The 18,865-nt window shown below is 34.5% G+C and overlaps 1 protein-coding gene across 1 annotated transcript in view; it reads left to right on the top strand.

Annotated features, from left to right (window-relative positions):
- MANEA (mannosidase endo-alpha) overlaps window positions 1-18,865 on the top strand; it is an 85,881-nt gene that overhangs the window by 42,055 nt on the left and 24,961 nt on the right. The window contains exon 3 of the mRNA XM_004011265.6: window positions 5,759-5,868. Coding sequence (XP_004011314.2) covers window positions 5,759-5,868 — 110 coding nt within the window. The remainder of the gene's footprint in view (window positions 1-5,758; window positions 5,869-18,865) is intronic.

The following is an 18,865-nucleotide window of genomic DNA, read 5'->3' as shown; positions in this document are numbered from 1 at the left end:
ACTTCAACAGCATTATCTTTTAGGATTTGAAATAGTTGAGCTTTAATTCTGTCACCTCCACTAGCTATGTTCCTAGTAGTGTATTCTAAGGCCCACATGATTCATATTCCAGGATCTCTGACTTTATATGAGTGATTACACCATCATGGTTATCCAGGTCATTAAGAGCTTTTTTGTAGAGTTCTGTGTATTCTTGCCACTTCATCTTAGTCTCTTCTGCTTCACTTAGGTCCTTGCCATTTCTGTTATTTATCATTCCTATGTTTGTGTGAAATGTTCTCTTGGTATCTCTGATTTTCTTGAAGAGGCCTCTAGTCTTTCCCATTCTACTGTTTCCTCTGTTTCTTTGCATTGTTTACTTAAGAAGGCTTCCTTATCTCTACTTGCTATTCTCTGGAACTCTGCGTTCGTTTGTGTATATATGTACCTTTCTTCTTTGCCTTTTGCTTCTCTTCTTTTCTCAGCTCTTTGTAAGGCCTCCTCAGACAACCATTTGCCTTTTTGCCTTTATTTTTCTTAGGGATGGTTTTGGTCACCACCTCTTATACAATGTTATGAACCTCTGTCCACAGTTCTTCAGGCACTCTTGTGTCTCAGATCTAATCCCTTAAATCTGTTTGTCACTTATACTGTATAATCATAAGGGATTTGATTTAGATCATATCTGAATAGCCTAGTGGTTTTCCATACTTTCTTCAATTTAAGTCTGAATTTTTCAATTTGTAGCTCATAATCTGAGCCACAGTTAGCTCCAGGTCTTCTTTTGCTGACTGTATAGAGCTTCTCTGTCTTTGGCTGCAAAGATTATAGTCAGTCTGATTTCATTGTTGACCGTCTGGTGCTGTCCACGTGTAGAATCATTCTGTTGTTGGAAGAGCGTGTTTGCCATGACCAGTGTGTTCTCTTGGGAAAACTCTTCTTAGCTTTTGCCCTCCTTCATTCTGTACTCCAAAGCCAATTTACCTGTTATTCTAAGCATCTCTTGATTTCCTACTTTTGCATTCCAGTCCCTAATATGAAAGGGACATATTTTTTGGTGTTAATTCTAGACGGTCTTGTAGGTCTTCTTAGAACCATATGACTTCAGCTTCTTCAGCATCAGTGGTTGTGGCATAGACTTGGATTACTGTGATGTTGAATGGTTTGTCTTGGAAATGAACTGAGATCTTTTTGTTGATTTTGAGATTACACCCAAGTACTGCATTTCGGACTCTCTTGTTGACTCTGAGAACTACTCTATTCCTTCTAAGGGTTTCTTGCCCACAATAGTGAATATAATGGTCATCTGAATTAAATTCACCCATTCACATCCGTTTTAGTTCACTGATTCCTAAGATTTCAATGTTCACTCTTTCTATTTCCTGCTTAACAACATCCAATTTACCTTGATTCATGTACCTAACAATCTGGGTTCCTATGCAATATTGTTACTAACAGCATCGGACTCTACTTTCATCACCAGACTCATCCACGACTTAGCGTCTTTTCCACTTCAACCCAGCCTCTTCATTCTTCTGGAGCTATTTCTCTGCTCTTCTGAAATAGCATATTGGACATCTAAGGACTTGGGGGGCTTATCTTCTGTTGTCATATCTTTTTGCCTTTTCACATTGTTCACAGAATTCTCAAAGCAAGAATACTGAAGTGGTTTGTCTGTCATTCCCTTCTCCAGTCTCAAATGGTAAGGTTAAAAATATGTATGGTAGAGCTTTGAAATTTACCCCAGAGGTATTGGATGCATTTGCTTTGTATTTTTTGCCCCAATCTTTTTTTTTTTTTTTTTTGGTAATTTCTGTGACTTGCCTAGTTACATGACCCTTTCCTCAGCTCTGACGTTCATGAATCTTTTGAAGGCATTTTTTATTATTACCTTTAGTGATTTTTTTTGCTTGTTTTTTTTTTCCCCCCAGCATTTCTATTTAGTTCTTCTAGTTTTCATCTCTTCGTTCCTATTAGATCTTTTAATGTTAAATCATAATATTAATTTTAAATTCCTTGTTTAATGATATCAGCATCTATTTCAGATCTGAGCCAGTCTTTCTCTACTGAATGCTTTGACTGTGCATTATTTTTCTTGCTTTTTATAATGTCTTTTTTTTTTATTGTCATCCTGTGTAGTTGTAAGTGTTTATGTATGGAAATGGCATTTCCATTTTGCCTGTCTTTCTATGAAATCTTTAATTTGAAAGAATGTTTGAGATGTTTGAAAGAAGCACTAAGTATGTTCCCCATATATAAGAGAAACTATCACAAGCTCTGTTGAGGTAAACAAAAACAAATTTAGTTACCATTTTACTGTCTTACATATTTCATTTAATAATTCTTTTTATTAATTTTTTAAATTACTTTTTGGAAGAATGCCACTCCACATAATGCATTCTCTCATGTATGATTTTTAAAACAGACTTTTAGGTTATGAACTAAATTTATTCCCATTTACAAATATGAAGACTTCAGTAGGCTAACTTACCTAAAGATAAACATCTATCAGATGACAAAATTGGACTGGATTTTCTGTGTCTATCTGTTTCCTACCAGTATTCTTAAGTATTATCCTGTTTAGAATCACTTAGCTTAACAAAAATAATATTGTTGGGTTTCACTTATATTGAAGGTCTTGTGATAAGTGATGTGGAGGGAGGATGTGATCATTATGAAGTGATCTGCATTTAATATACTAATGTTCCAAGAATGGACTTTAAAGAATATCCTTTCTCACTTAGCAATTGGAATGGTAGAAATATGCTGTAGTAGATTTTACGTATAAATGATACTTGGTCGACATATTTTAGAGAAACCTTTCAGGTTATTCTGAAGGATTCATTAACATTTTAAATGGGCCAGTTCCCCTCCCAAAGTAGGACCATCATTGGCTTGGTTCCCAGGCAATTACTTATTCAAAGCTCATGAGTAACACAGCCCAAAATACACTGTACAAAGATAAATTGGATTATGGAGCACGATATGGGGATATAATTCAACATGTAGAAGTGATAATACAATAAAACAGCTGAAACACAATAATAGGATAAGGAAGAACAAGGAACGTTTTCCCTAAGCCTTAGAGTGTATCTTCAGCAAGGATAAAGAGGAAGAAATCACTGGACGAGAACCAGTTGCTAAGTTGTTTGGAGAATCAGTGTATTAGCAATGCTATACAATAGAAATTTCTGTGATCATGAAAATATTCTATATCTGTGTTTACCAATACAGTAGGAAATACTAGCTACTTTACATTCTCTGTGGAGTTAGAGGACTTCCTGTGCATTATCCATGTGGGATTTCACCTGCTGCTTTTGAGGGCTGGTTTACTTCTGCCAGTTTTGCTTAGGGCAGACTGACTTCCTTGCTCAGTTACCTCTCTGACTTCACATTTTCACTTCATTCTAGACATGTAGTTAGTTCTTTACTCTCTTCAGCTCTTTGACTTTTGGAAGTTTTTCTTTCCCGTTTTTATCTAATAATTTGTTTTTGTTGGAAATTTTGGTCTGAGTATCCTAATCTACTATTAGAAACAGGAATCTTGTTTTGCTTTTAATTCCATGGAAACATGCCATGTTCATAATTTTCTGAACTCTGTGGCATAAACTTTCTTTTGTATGTTTCTCCTTTATATTGTTTTCTCATGTTCTTTCTCATTTCTTTTTTTTCAGGTTTTTTTGATAGGTCCCATGTTGAGAAAATTCGTATTGTCGCTTTTCATTGGTGACACTTTACAATCAATTTATATGAAGTTTACAATCACATTGCATGAAATTGATGTACTTCTTATAAGCGGGGAACTTTGGCAGCTTAAATGTTTGATCCGTTGTCTACAGAGTTTCCTGATCAATTTTTTTTTTTTTTTAATGACTGCTTTCATGGCTAACTAAAAGCTCCCCTGAAGCCCCACGTATTATAATTTTTTTCTGTCTCACTGTTCTTGTTGCTGTTTTTATATTTTTCATGAAATAAAATTGTGTAGGAGACAGATACCTTTTTTTCTGTTAACTTAACCTCCAAGTTCTGTTTTGTTTCTGTAGGTGGGACTGCTCTGTTTGTATTGGTTTTCTTGTATTTGCTTTGTTTGGTTGGTTGCTAAGTTGTTTCCAACTCTTTGTGACCCCATAAACTATAGCCTGCCAGGCTTCTTGTCCACATGATTGCCCAGGCAAGAATACTGGAGTGGGTTGCCATTTACTTCACCAGGGGATATTCCTGACCGAGGGATTGAACCTATGTCTCATGCATTGGCAGGCAGATTCTTTATCACTGAGCCACTGGGGAAGCTCTTCTGTTTGTACATGACATAGGTAACACAAGGTTTAAGACTTAAATTTAGTTCTCTGCCAGTTTCTAACTTTGCCTTTTTGTTTTCTATTTTCATTTCCACATGCTTGTCTTTTGATAACATTGTACTTTTCTTCTTGTCCTAAAGAGTCTGTTATATGATTTAGAGGTGGATCAGACTAAAGAATCTACCCACAATGTGGGAGACCTGGGTTCGATCCCTGGGTCAGGAACATCCCCTGGAAAAAGGGATGGCTATGCACTCCAGTATTTTTGCTGGAAAATTCCACAGACAGAGGAGCCTGGTGGGCTACACTCCATGTGGTGGCAAAGAGTCAGACATGACTGAGCTACTGACACTTTCACTTTCTTTCACTTTTCACCATGCTCTCAGTGGCCTCTTGCTTTATGTTGGTAATGAGGGTTTGAATTAGTTGATTTCAAAGATTTCTTCCCCTAGTTAATAATTCTTTGCAAGCTTATTGTTTTTAAAACTTTCTTTTTGTAGTTTATTAGTTCAAAAGCAAGTAGGTATTATAGGGATAAACTGTAATTTTAAAATCACTTGAGTCTTCTGTTAAGTGATACTGATCCACACAAAAATTTGCACTTATTTGTTTATAGCAACTTTATTGTTATAATTGCCAAAATTTTTAAGAAACATTGATGTCTTCAACAGGTAAATGGATAACTATGACATATTGATAGAGTGAAATGTTATTTAGCAATAAAAAGAATGTGCTGTCAAGTCATAAAAAGATATGAATGAAACTTCAATGCACATTTCACAGTATAGAAGCCGTCTGAAAATGTTACTTTGCGATTCTATCTATATAACATTCTGAAAAAGGCAGAATATATAGAGACAGTAAAGAGATCAGTTATTTTTTGGGGGATTGAAAAGAAGAAAGAGGAGTTATTAAGTGGAGTGCAATGGGTTTTGAAGGCAGTAAAACTATCCTTGTGTGATACTGTAATAAATAGTGGGTTCCTGACACTATACATTTGTCAAAAGCCATAGAACTGTGCAGTACAAAGAGGGAACCCTAATGTAAACTGTGGACTTTAGTTAATAATGATATATCTACATTGGTTCATCACAGTTGTAACAAATTTACCACACTAATGTAAGATGTTAATATTAATGGAGAAACTGTATGGCATGGGAGGATGGTGAGTAGGAGAGGAGAATACAGAAACTCTTATTTTCTGTACAGCTTTTCAGTAAATCTATAACTTATTTTAAAAACTAAAATCTATTAATTAAAAGATACTAATACCTGAGAAAAAGGTTAAAGTATTGAGTATAAAAGTAATCGAATAACTGTAAGTGGTATTTAAGTAAAGTAACAAAATAACATTATTTGAATATGTTTCTTTTTACTGTTAATACTGTCCTTGTCTGCCTTTTTTTTTTTTTTTTAAGAAAACCTGTAGTCTTTTCTGTTCCTATGTTTATTTTTATTTTCTTTTTGGTTGTTTCTATTAGGTGTACTAGCCCTATCTTGGTACCCACCTGATTTGAATGATGAGAATGGAGAACCTACTGATAACTTGGTACCAACTATTTTGGATAAAGCTCATAAATATAATCTGAAGGTATTTAATTTATTTTATTGAGATATAATATTAGATTAGTGTAAGGTATTCAGCATAATGACTTGATATATGTATATATTGTGAAATAATTGTCCCAATTAGTCTAGTTAACTTTTATCCCCACACATAGTTCCATTTTTTTGTCTTTTTGATATGATGAGGATTTTTAAGTTGTATTCTTTTAGCAAGTTTTAAATATACCATGCAGTATTATCAACTGTAGTTACGAAGCTGTACTTTACATCCTGGAAGCTTACTTATTTTATAACTGGAAGTTTATGCCTTTTAACTATCTTCACACACTTTACCCACCCCCTGTCTCAAACAGTCACAAACCTGTTCTCTGTATCTATGAGTTGGTTGTTTTATGTTTTGTGTGCATGTGTGTGTGTGTGTGTGTGTGTGTGATTGCTGTTTTGTTTTTGATTCCGTATATAAGCAAGATCATATGATATTTGTCATAACAGACATAATATACTTATATTTGACATAACAGACTTATTTCAGTTAGCATAACACCCTCAAGGTTAATTCATGTTGTCACTAGTGACAACATTTCCTGGTTTGTTTGTTTGTTTTGACTGAATAATATAATATTTGTGTGTGTGTGTGTGTGTGTGTGTGTATACACATCCCATTTTTCATTATTCATTCATTCATCATTATGGATGCTTCCAGCATAAGCACTTCCATTTCCTGGGTATTATAAATAATGATGCAGGTGTATTTCCAAGTTAGTGCTTTTTCTTCCTTTGGATAAGTACCCAGAAGGAGAATTGCAGGATAGTATATTTCTATTTTAAATTATTTCAAGAAGCTCCATACTATTTTCATAGTAGCTTCATCAATTTATATTCCCACCAAAGTGAACAAGTGTTCCCTTTTCTTCTCATGGTCACTAACAGTTCTTGATAATAGCCATTCAAACAGGTATAAGGCAATATCTCAGTGTGGTTTTGATTGGCATTTCCCTAATGATTAGTGACATTGAGCACCTTTTCAAGTGTTGGCTATCTGTATATGTTTCTAGGCAGAATGTCTATTCAGAAGTGATGCACGTTTTTCAAACTGTTTGTTTTTTGCTGATGTGTTAATAGGACTTGTTTATATATTTTGGATGTTAACACTTTTTCAGATGCATGGTTTGCAGCTTTGTTCTCCCATTTATTATGTTACCTTTTCATTTGTTAGTGGTTTCCTTTGCTGTACAGAAGCTTCGTAGTTTGATGTAGTGTCACTTGTTTATTTTCACTTTTGTTGTTTTTGGTTTTGGTGTCAAATCCAAAAAAATCACAGCCAACACCAGTTTCAGGGAGCTTACACCTTTGTTTTCTTCTAAGTTTTATGGTTTCAGATCTTATGCTTAAGACTTTAGTCCATTTTTATTTTTTTTAATTTTTTTTTTATTTTTTTATTTTTTAAATTTTAATATCTTTAATTCTTACATGCGTTCCCAAACATGAACCCCCCTCCCACCTCCCCTCCCCATAACATCTCTCTGGGTCATCCCCATGCACCAGCCCCAAGCATGCTGCATCCTGCGTCAGACATAGACTGGCGATTCAATTCTTACATGATAGTATACATGTTAGAATGTCATTCTCCCAAATCATCCCACCCTCTCCCTGTCCCTCTGAGTCCAAAGGTCCGTTATACACAGCTGCGTCTCCTTCCCTGTCTTGCATACAGGGTCTTTTGTGTATAGTGTAAGGTAGTTCCATTTCATCTTTTGCAAGTGGCTGTTCAGTTTTTCCAATGCTATTTATTGAAGAGACTGTCCTTTCCCTATTGAATATTCTTAGCTCCTTTGTTGCAGATTAGTTGACCACAGGTGCCTGGGTTTATTTCTGGGCTCTGCATTCTATTCCATTGATCTATGTATTTTTATGACATTACCAAACTATTCTGATTACTATAGTTCTGTAATATAGTTTGAAATGAAGTATGGTGCCTCCAACATCGTTCCTTTTTCTCAAGATTGCTTTGGCTTTAAGGGCTTTTGTGGTTGCATACAAATTTTAGAATTGTTCTATTTCTGTGACAAATACCTTTAGTATCACATTGAATCTATAAATTGCTTTTGGTAATATGGATATTTTAATAATATTAACTGTTCCAATCCACAAGTGTGGGATAGCTTAACGTCTACTTCTGTTTTTTTAATGTCTGTCATTAACATACAATTTTCAGGGTGCAGATCATTCACCTCCTCTGTTAAGCTTATTTCTAGGTAGCTTATTCTTTCTGATGCAGTGATAAATGGAATTGTTTCATAAATTTATCTTTCTTCATTCATTCTTAGTGAAATGTAAGAGATTTTTGTATATTGATTTTTATATCCAGCAAGTTTACTGAATTTGTTCATTTTAAGTTTTTCGATGAAGGCTTAAGAGTTTTCAGGATGTCACATATTGTTGTCTGTAAATAGGGACTATAAATAGAGACAACATATTGTTGTCTATAAATAGAGACAACACAGTTTCTATTTTTCTCCTTCTTTTCTGAATTTGATACCTTTCATTTGTTGTTGTTGTTGTTGTCGTTACATTATTGCTCTAGCTATGAATTCCAGTGCTGTATTGAATAAACGTGGTGAGAGTAGGTATCCCCAAGTTGTTGCTGATCATGGAGAAAAAATGTTTGGCTTTCTCCCTTGAGTCTGATTTTAGCTGCAGTATTGTGATATGTGGCCATTGTTTTGTTGAAGTACTTTTTCTCTATACTCACTTTGTTGAGAGTTTGTATCATGAATGGGTGTTGAATTTTGTTGAATGCTTTTTTTTCTGTTTTTTTTTTGAGATGATCATATGAATTATATGGTTAATTTTGTTAATGTGTATCACATTGATTTGAGGGTGTCAATTCATCCTTGCATCCTGGAAATAATCCCACTTGATCACAGTGTATGATCCTTTTGTTGCATGTTGAATTCAGCTTATTAATATTTGTTGAGAATTTTTGCATCTCTGTTCATCAGGGATATTGGCTTTTAACTATTTTTTATTGTGGTGTCCTGACTGCTTTTAGTATCAGCATATTGCTTGTCCCATATAATGAGTTTGGAGGTGTTCCCTTTTCAAATTTTTGGAAGAATTTGATAGGATTAGTATTAATTCTTTGAATATTTGGTAGAATTCACCAGTGAAGCTGTCTGATGCTGGGTTTTGTTTGTTGGAGATTTTTGATTACTGATTATTTCCTTTCAAGTTACTTACCAGTCTGTTCAGATTTTTCTGTTTCTTAATGATTCAGTCTTGGAAGGTTGTATTTCTAGAAATATATCTATTTGTGATGTCTGTGGAGTACTAAAGTCCTCTGTTATTATTGTATGGCTGTTTTACTTTTTAGGTCTGTTAATATTGTATTTATATTTAGATGCTCCTATGTTAGGTGCTAACATGTTTACAAATGTTCTATCCTCTTGTTATATTGATCCCTTTGTCACTATGTAACGACCTTCTTTCTCCTCTGTCTCTTATTACAGTCTTTGTTTTATGTTCCTCTTTGTCTCTTACAAGTGTTGCCACGCCAGCTTTCTCTTGGTTTCCAAGAGTATGGGATATACTTTTCCATCCCTTTGTTTTCAGTCTGTGTGTTTGTACATCTAAGTGAGAATCTTGTGGGTGAGATAAAGATGACTTTTTATTATTGATAGGTATGAAGTTCTTGCCATTTTGTTAATAATTTTATAGCTGTTTCATAATTTCTTTTTTTTTTTCTTTCTACTTTTCTTGCTACTCTTTGTAATTTGATGATTTTCTGTAGTGGCATTCTTAAATTCTATATTCTTTATCTTTTGTGTCCCTATTCTAGGTTTTGCTCTATAGTTACCATAAGGCCTACATAAAACAATTTATATTTATAATAGTCTATTTTAAGTTGACAACAAATTAACTTTGGTAACAGTCTAAAGCTCTATGTTTTTACTTACTCATATTTTATATTTTTGAAGTCTCCATTTACATCATCTTACCTTGCTTATTCACTGACAATTACTGTGCTTATAATTATTTTTACTGCTTGTCTTTTAAACCTTCATGTTAGCACTTTATATAAGTGATTAATCTTGTTTACAACATTAGCTTTTTCTAATTTTACTATATGTTAATTTTTACCAGTGAGGTTTATATATGCTTATATTTTTTCCTTTTGTTTCATGTTCAAAAGTCCCTTTAACATTTCTTGTAGGACTGAGCTATTGGTCATTACTCTTATGTTTTATTTTTCTGGATAACTCTTTAAATCTCTTTCCAACTCTGAGTGATAACTTTGCCATGCAGAATATTCTTGTTTGGCTGTTTAATTTTTTTCAGAGTTTTAAAATGCCACGCCCTTCTATATATTTTTCAGCTAGAAAATATGCTAATAGTCTTATAGGGGTTCCCTTTTATATAAGAGATTGTTTTTCTCTTGCTTCTTCAAAGAGTCTGTCCTTTAACTTTTGAGTATTTATATTATACATTGGTGTGGGTCTTCTTAAATTCATAATGGTTGGAACTTTCAGGGCTTCCTGGATGTGGATGTCTGTTTCTTTCTCCAGATTAGGGAAGTGTTGAGTCGTTATGTCTTCACACAAATTTTCTTCCCCTTTTTCTCTCCTCATTTTGGGACTCATGTAAATAATTGTGTTCTTGATGTTTTCTCATAAATTCCTTAGACTATCTTTGCTCTTTTTTGTTCCTTTTTCTTTTTGCAGCTCCAGTTGGAAGAATTCAACTGCCCTGTATTTGAATTCACTGATTCTTTCTTTTGCTTCTAATCTTCTAATGAGGGATTTTGAGCCCTCATGTTTGTCAGTACAGTTGTATTCTTTAACTTCATCATTTCTGTAGAGTACTTTGCTATATTTTCTATTTGTTGAAATTCTCACTTTTTTCATGGTTTGTTCTCCTGACATTGGTGAGCATCTTTATTAGTTATTTTGAACTTTTTGTCATGTAAATCGTTTACATTATGATAATCTCATTTTCATTAAGTATATTTGTGAAGTTTTTATCTTGCCCTTTTATTTGGAACTTGTCCTTTGTTTATTCAGTTTCCCTAACATTCTCTGTTGGTTTCTGTGTATTAGATCAGGGGTTCCCGATCTCTAGGATCTAATGCCTAATGATCTGAGGTGGAACTTACATAATAATAATAAAGTGCACAGGAAATGTAATGTGATTGAATCATCCTGAAACCCCCAGTCCATGGAAAAATGGTCTTCCACAAAGCCAGAATTTGGTGCCAAAAAGGTTGGGGACTGCTATATTAGATAAAACAACCTCTTCTCCCTGTCTTGAAGGTGTTACTTCATATAGAAGATAAACCTTAATGTTTAACCCTGTCCTATTTCTTGGTTGTCTCCCATATCCTTGTGATTGTCCAAACTGCCTACTTGGTTCTTAGGCTCCCAGCAGTTGAGGGTTTACCAAGACCTGCCTGTATCCTAAAAGGGAGGGTCTCAGTCAGCACCTAAATTTGGGCTTATTGGAAGCCAGACTTTGGGCAGCAGCTTTTAAGTTATACATAGATACCTCTTTCCATGGACGTCTGGGAGATGGACCTTTCACTCTGCTCTCTGTGTACTGAGTCCAGCATGATAGTTAAAAACCATTTCTTCCTTTGTGTCATCCAAATAGATCCATGAACTCAAGACCCACTAGCCACTAGAGCCAGGCATCAAGGCTTATTTCTTCTGGACAGCAACCACAAAAGTTGGTACACCAAACATGGGCAGAAGCTCCTTTCTCAGAGATAACCAGTGACCTGGGGCTGGGCACAGGGTCTTTGCGAAGTTGATGTCCAATTAGTTCCCAAGATTGCAGCTGGCCCTAGACTTGTGTTTAATTTGATGCCCTCCCCTCAGGCCAAATCTATGAAAATAGGACAATAGTCCTCTTTCACAGAAAGATTGGGTGCCTGTCTGTTACCTCTCTGCTTTGTCCACTGAGTTGTTGCTGCTTATGTTCTCTTTCTCCATTTGTTTCAGTCCTGTGGGGCTGACAAACGCTAACCACTGTGACAGCCAGAGCCAGATGATCAAGGTAGTACCTCCTTAGCTGCAGCAGCAAAAACCAGGCCACCAGACATGTGCACAAGTCTCTTTCTGGGAGATACTGGTGACCTGGAGTGAGACAGAGGAGGACACCAAGGTGGCTTTTGCCAGCCTTCTTGGTCTTTGGAGAGTATTCAGTAAGCTTCTAGGTATGTCCTAAATTAGATGCCTGACACTTAAACTGAAGCTTTAATATAAGTGTCCAAGTCTCTTTTACAGAAAGACTAGGCAATTTTAATTATCTGCCTTTTGGCTGGGCCCTGGGTGTTGGCATAGTGAATCCTCATGGACTGTCTGTGTAATGTTTCTGAGCTCACTATAGCCTTGTGTGTGTCATGGACAGAAGCCCTATTAACTTTCAAAGTTAAATGTTTTGGTTATTTGTTGCTCAGGTGCAGGTCTTAAAAGTTGGGGTACCAGATACAGAGTTCAAATTGTTTGCTCCTCAAAAAGAAGCTCAAGAGTTGTGTGTTTTCTTCCTATTTGTGGGTCTCCATACCAGGAGTGGAATTTATAGTTAGATTGTGACTCAGCCTCTCCTACCCATTTCAATATCAGTCTTTTTTTTTTTTTTTTCCCACTAGTATGTGGGAGTCACTCAGCTAGTTTTTGGATTTCTTTCAGAGAAAATTGTTCCCTGTATAGTTGTAGATTTGGTGTGTCCCTGGTAGGTAAGTTATGGATCCCCCTACATTGCCATCAAGAACTAGAACCTCTAAAGGTATTTTATTATCAAATTATTGACAATATGGTAATAAAATACTCATGGATTATTCTTTGGGATATGAGGAGAGTAATTGCAATATTTGGAGTAGTCATTTTGATTAAAACTTGATGTGAAAATAATGACTTAGAATCTTTTATAATAATATATTTTCTCATGAAAAATTTCTGAGTCCAAACCTCATCTAGAGTATAATTTGCCAATGGTTCCATTCTATTAATATGTTTCTACATATGTTCTATTTTCATTATGGCAGAAAAGAGAGAATTGCAGTGTTCTTTTATAAAGCTAATGAAATGGCAACCCACTCCAATATTCTTGCCTGGAGAATCCCATGGACAGAGGAGCCTGGCAGGCTACAGTCAATGGGGTCGCAAGAGTCAGACACAACTAAATGACTAAACCATCTAGTGAGATCTACATATCTAAGTATCTTCGATGGCAAAGATTTACTAAAAATAAATTTTTTTAACCATATGAGTTTAAATATTTCTAAGATAGTTTGAAAACAAACTACTGTCTAAAAATCTGTCAAAATTAGATTTTAATTTAAACCTTGTATAGCACATATATACATGTACACACACACACACACACACTCACACACTCATGTACCTAAAAAATGCAGGGGGGAAAGTCTGAAGGCAGTCATAAGATCAAGTATATTCTACCCATATGGTAAGATGTGTTACAACTGTGGGAAAATTTCATTTATTTCAGAAATTAATGAATCATGGAAACAAATAGAAGTAATAATTAAAAGGATTTTGAATAGCACTATAAAGAAAATTTTTATAATGAATAGCAAGTAAGAGAATAGAAATTATTTTTAAAATCCAGGGGTGCTTTTTAAAAATTGATTATGTAGTAGTTCCAACATTAATCTTAATAAATTCACAAAAAAATAGCCATACAGGCTGCATTCTCTGTCCATATTCAGTTCAACTGAACATTAAAAGTAATGCCAAAATAAACGTTTCATTAATCATTTAGTTGCTAAGTTGTGTTGGACTCTTTGATCTCATGGACTGTAGCCTGCCAGGCTCCTCTGTCTATGGGATTTCTCAGGCAAGAATATACTGGAGTGAGTTGCCATTTCCTTCTCCAGTGGATCTTTCTGATGGAGGGATCGAACTGGGGTCTCTGCATTGCAGGCAGATTTTTTACTGTCTGAGCCACCAGGGAAGCCCTCAAACATTTTTTTCAACTTTTTAGTATAAAATTGTCTAAAATTTTAATTAAAACATTATAACTGAAAATAACACTTCTTTTAAAGTAAAGATCAAAAGTGAAAATTTAGTATGATATAAAAATAAACAGCACTAAGATTATCAATACCAATGTGTGACATGGATGATGAAATAAATGAAAATTACAAGGAGGGATTAATAAGGATGACATAAGGAAGATTAAAAAAAGGAAAAACAGACAAAACATGATATCAAAAATTGAAAGGGAATACTAGCCCTATAGAGATACAAGCGCATTTAAGATTGTATATTGCCATGTTTAAAATATAGGCTCCCCTGGTGGCTCAGATGGTAAAACATCTGCCTGCAATGCAGGAGACCCAGGTTCAGTCCCTGGGTTGGGAAGATCACCTGGAGAAGGAAACAGCAGCCCATTCCAGTATTCTTGCCTGGACAATTCCATGGACAAAGGAGCCTGGTGGGCTACAGTCCCTGGGGTCTTAAGAGTCGGACACAACAGAGTGACCAACACGTCCATATTTAAAATATATAAAAAATGAATAGTATTCTTGGAAAACACAAAGTTTTTTTTGTTTGTTTTTTGCAGCGAGAACTTTAAAAAAATCTGAATTGACTTGTATCCTAGAAAACTTTTATTGAATGTACATCTTCCTCAAATACCAGATCTTCCCTAGCAATTCTGTTCAACCTTTCAGAACCAGTTGATGCTTGTTGTAGTGAAATACAGTGGAAGGTTTTCTCATTATCTATTGCTTTATAACAAATTACCCCAAAACTCAGCAGTTTAAAATAACAAAGACTTTATATCTCGCACAGTTTCTAAAGATCAGAAATCCGGAAGTGGTTTAGCCTGGTGAGTCTGGTTCAGGATTTCTTAGAAGGTTGTAATCAAGCTGTTGGCTGGTACTGTAGTCATCTGAAGCTAGAGGATCTACTTTCAGGTTTTCTTATGTGGTAGTTGACATACCTTAGTTTCTTTTAGCTGTTGGAATGAGACTCGGTCCTTTTTTTTTTTTTTCCTAATTAAAGTGTAGTTGATTTACAATGTTTCAGGCATATGAGACTTAGTTTGTGGACAGCCTGTCCACAAGACTCCCTGTGTCTCCTTATGGCTGCTGGCTTCTCCCATAATGATGGCTTGAGAGAGTTCAGTGTAGAAGGTGCAGTGTTTTGTGATCTAACTGAGGAAGTGATTGTCACGTATGCCCTATTTTATTGGTTTTTCTGCTGATAAACCTATCCTCATACAGTGTGCAAGACAAATGCATGGGTTTTGAAATATCAGGAGATGGGGATCATTGGTGGCCGTGTTGGAGACTGGTTACCAAGGAAGACTTGCAAATTTATTCTGTAATGATAACATAATTCTGATTCAAAAAATAAACAAGGATTGCACAAGAAATTTATAGAGTGACCTCTTTAAGGAAAATATATGCAAAATTTCCAAGGAAAATTTATATGAGAAGTGTTTATTAACAAGAATCTGAGTGGATTCAGCAGTATGAAATCTTAATCGAAATCGCCTGCATTCAGTCCGAGTTCAACCATTTACTAGCCTTGCCTCAGTTTCCTCATTTCTCAATGGAAAAAGTAACAAAATCTATTAATACCTTACATAAGGCAATACATGTGAAACACTTAGTTACTGGCACATGTTAAGTAAATCAAGTTTTATTGATTATTTAAAGAAGATAAAACATGATTATCTTGATATTAAACTTTTGAGGGAATAAAAACTCTTTACTGATAGAATTCTTAATAACCAAAGTTCTTTAATTTGATAAAGGATATTCTTTAGTAACCTATATCAAATACCATACTTAATGGATAAACATTAATGCTCAATAAACCACAATCAGTCAAGAATGCCCTCGATAGTCAATGTCACTTAATATTGTAATAGAAAGTCTGAACAAAGTGGTTTTAACTTAAGTATCAAAATGTATTCTAAGTAAAATTTTCATTTTTGTACATGGAAAATATTTACAAAACCTGTTTAGATTTAATAAGTCCAATAGGGTAACTAGAACCAAAGAAATATGCAAGTCAATAGGATTCATATATTACAAGAGAAAATATAGGGAAAACTACATTGAGAATAATATTAGCAGTAGATATAGAAAGATTTGTTAGCATTTTATTGAAGGAAATGGAAGATTTACATAAATGGGAAAACATGAATTTTATGGAAAGATTCAAAATTTCAAAAGTAACCATTCTCTCTGACATTTGTAGTTCATTTTCAGTATAATTTATAAATTGAACACAGTCCCAGATAAAAGTTTCAGTGAGATTTTAAATGAAGAATTTGACAGTCTATTCCATAGTTTATAAATGCTAGGAAAGTGTTTATTAAACATTTAAAACTTGTCTTCCCAGATACTAAAATGTGTTTTAAAAGGACAGAAATTAAGAGTATGGCATTAGCATCAGTATACACACAGAGATCAGTGAAAATAATAGCGGGTCTAGAAACAAGACATTTCATATGAAGATCTAACATAATTCAAGAATCATTGAGAGTGAGGTATAAAAGGAATGTTTTTTAATGATCTTAACTTCATGATGCTGGTTTAGTTTTTTGAATTATCTACCCTGCTGTTTTGTGTCCTTGGGCCTTAATTTACATGTCTAATAATTCTACTTCTCAGATTGTTCTTTCTTCAAGTTTATTCTTTTTCAATGCAGTGTGTTTGCAAATCTTACTGAAAACATGAATTAGAATATCTTTTAACTAGAGACTTATGTGCCCTCAGGTTGCTCTCACTCTTAAAAACTTCTTGCAGTTTATATAGCTAAATTGAACATAGGCTGATTTGTCCAATACAAGTAATTGAGTGAGTTCTTTTAAGAGATAATATGGATCCAAGTTGAAATAATAATGTCCAAATTAAAATGTGGAAAATTAGTCTTAATATTCCTTTTGCAGCTTAAAGACTCAGTAGCTACTGCAGAATATAAATGGAACTCTAGAGAAAGAGAAATAGCTAAATAGGCAAGAATTTTTTATTCTTGTCAATGAAGCCTCCTACTTTATAATCCTGAAGGTAAGGAAGCATCTCTTAAATTAGCTGACTGGCAAGAGCTGTCATATGCCATGTCCTCAGTTTCTTTCAGTGAGCTCTTATTGGTGCTTGAAATCTGTGAGTAGACAGACCTATAGGTTCTGGCATCAGGTCTGAGTCTGGATGGTTAGTAGTGTAGTGTTAGTCGCTCAGTCGTATCCAACTCTTTGCGATCCCATGGACTGTAGTCTGCCAAACTCCTCTGTCCATGGGATTCTTCTGGCAAGAATACTGGAGTGGATTGCCATTCCCCTTTCCAGAGGATCTTCCCAACCCAGGGATTGAACCTGTGTCTCCTACATTGCAGGCACCATTTGAGCTACAGGGAAGTCCGTCGATTCTGGAGAAACATGATTTATTTTCCATAAAACAGATCCAAAGGCCACTTTTTTTGTCCAGGCTCTACTGTTATCCTGGGAGATGGGAAGTAAGAAGCCTCTGCAATTCAAGAGAGCTGGCAATTTTAGTACTTTCAGGACATTCTTAAAGGTAAAGTGAAATGTCCTGATGCATATAAATAGCTGGCTGGTTCTATTTAAAGCCTCTGTGCAGAAGGAGAATGTGGCCAAGAGGTGTAGTCACCAGCATACTTAATTTCTCTGTGCTTCAGATTGTATATATCATGATCAGAAAAATGTGGAACCAGTCAGGCTAATAATTTGCAAAAATTTTAGAAACATTTCTTGGCCTTGTGTCCGGTAATGAACTCTATCCAGTGCCAAAAAATAGACCAGGAACCACAAGACTGGAGTTCTTGTCCCAGCTGAGTACTCTGGAATCTTCAATTACTTACTTCATCTTTTTGGCTTATCTGCTTCATTTGTAGAATGACAGGATGAAGTGATAAGGTGGTTTTATTTATTATACTTTTGTGTAATTTCTGTTGTGTTGATATTCAGCATAACATTTTTTATAATTTGATAAAAATTTTATTTGTAGTAAAATTTTGTTTTTGTAAAGAATGAAAAGCTTTGCTTCTAAATATGAGGAAAAGTTAATGTTTAATTAATGATAATAAATTACTAGAATAACTGAAACTTCTAAGGCAATATGATACAAATAGAAGAATAATAGTGTTATGAGTTCTGTGCTGATAAACTTGGGTCTAAATTCACATAACTGTTCACACCTGAAACCTTAAATGTAAAACAGATGGGTTCATTATTAACACTTTTTGCCTGCTAATCTTTAAGGAAATAATCTGCCCTTTCCCCCAATTTGATTAGTATAGATTTACTTTGCCCTTTTCCCCCCAAAATGGCCCTTCAATTTATCAATGATTTTACTTTTTTTTTTTTTACACTGACTGCCATTTTATATTTTTTTCTTTTCTTTTCTTTTTTTTTTTTTTGCCATACATCAACATGAATTCACCACAGGTATACACATGTTCCCCATCCTGAACCCCTCTCCCTCCTCCCTCCCCTTACTATCCCTCCAGGTCATCTCAGTGCACCAGCCCCAAGCAATGATTTTACTTTTAAAGTATTCTAATGATTATATCTGCTTCATTCTTGATTAATGTGCTTCTCATTCTTTGCTTGAGTTTGTTTTACTCTTTCTATTTTTTGAGATGAAAATGTTTTTATTTTCATTCTTTGTTTGTTTAAGAATAGAGAGTTTTTAAGAAATTAGCCTCACAGTTAAGCTTTTGTCATAGCTCATTAGTTTTTATTACATAATGCTTTAACTAATATTCATCTCTAAATACATTGTGATTGCAATTTTGATTTATTAACTTCAACTGAAAGTCATTTAGTGAGTGCCTTTTAAGTCATAAGAAAAATAAAAATGACAATAATAAAAATGTTATTCTGTATTATATTTTGCAAATGTACACTAATTTCTTTTGGAAGAGTAATTGAGTAAAAGTGAAAGTCGCTCAGTACTGAAATATAAATCATGATTTTTCAAAAAGATTTAGAGATCTGCTCTTTTATATACTTGCCTGCATATTCAC

This window comes from Ovis aries, chromosome 8, assembly GCF_016772045.2.
Source record: "Ovis aries strain OAR_USU_Benz2616 breed Rambouillet chromosome 8, ARS-UI_Ramb_v3.0, whole genome shotgun sequence".
In the NCBI taxonomy this organism is placed as follows: Eukaryota; Metazoa; Chordata; class Mammalia; order Artiodactyla; family Bovidae; genus Ovis; species Ovis aries.
The sequence above is the reverse complement of the archived record's forward strand: the minus strand, read 5'-3'. Positions and strand labels throughout refer to the sequence as shown.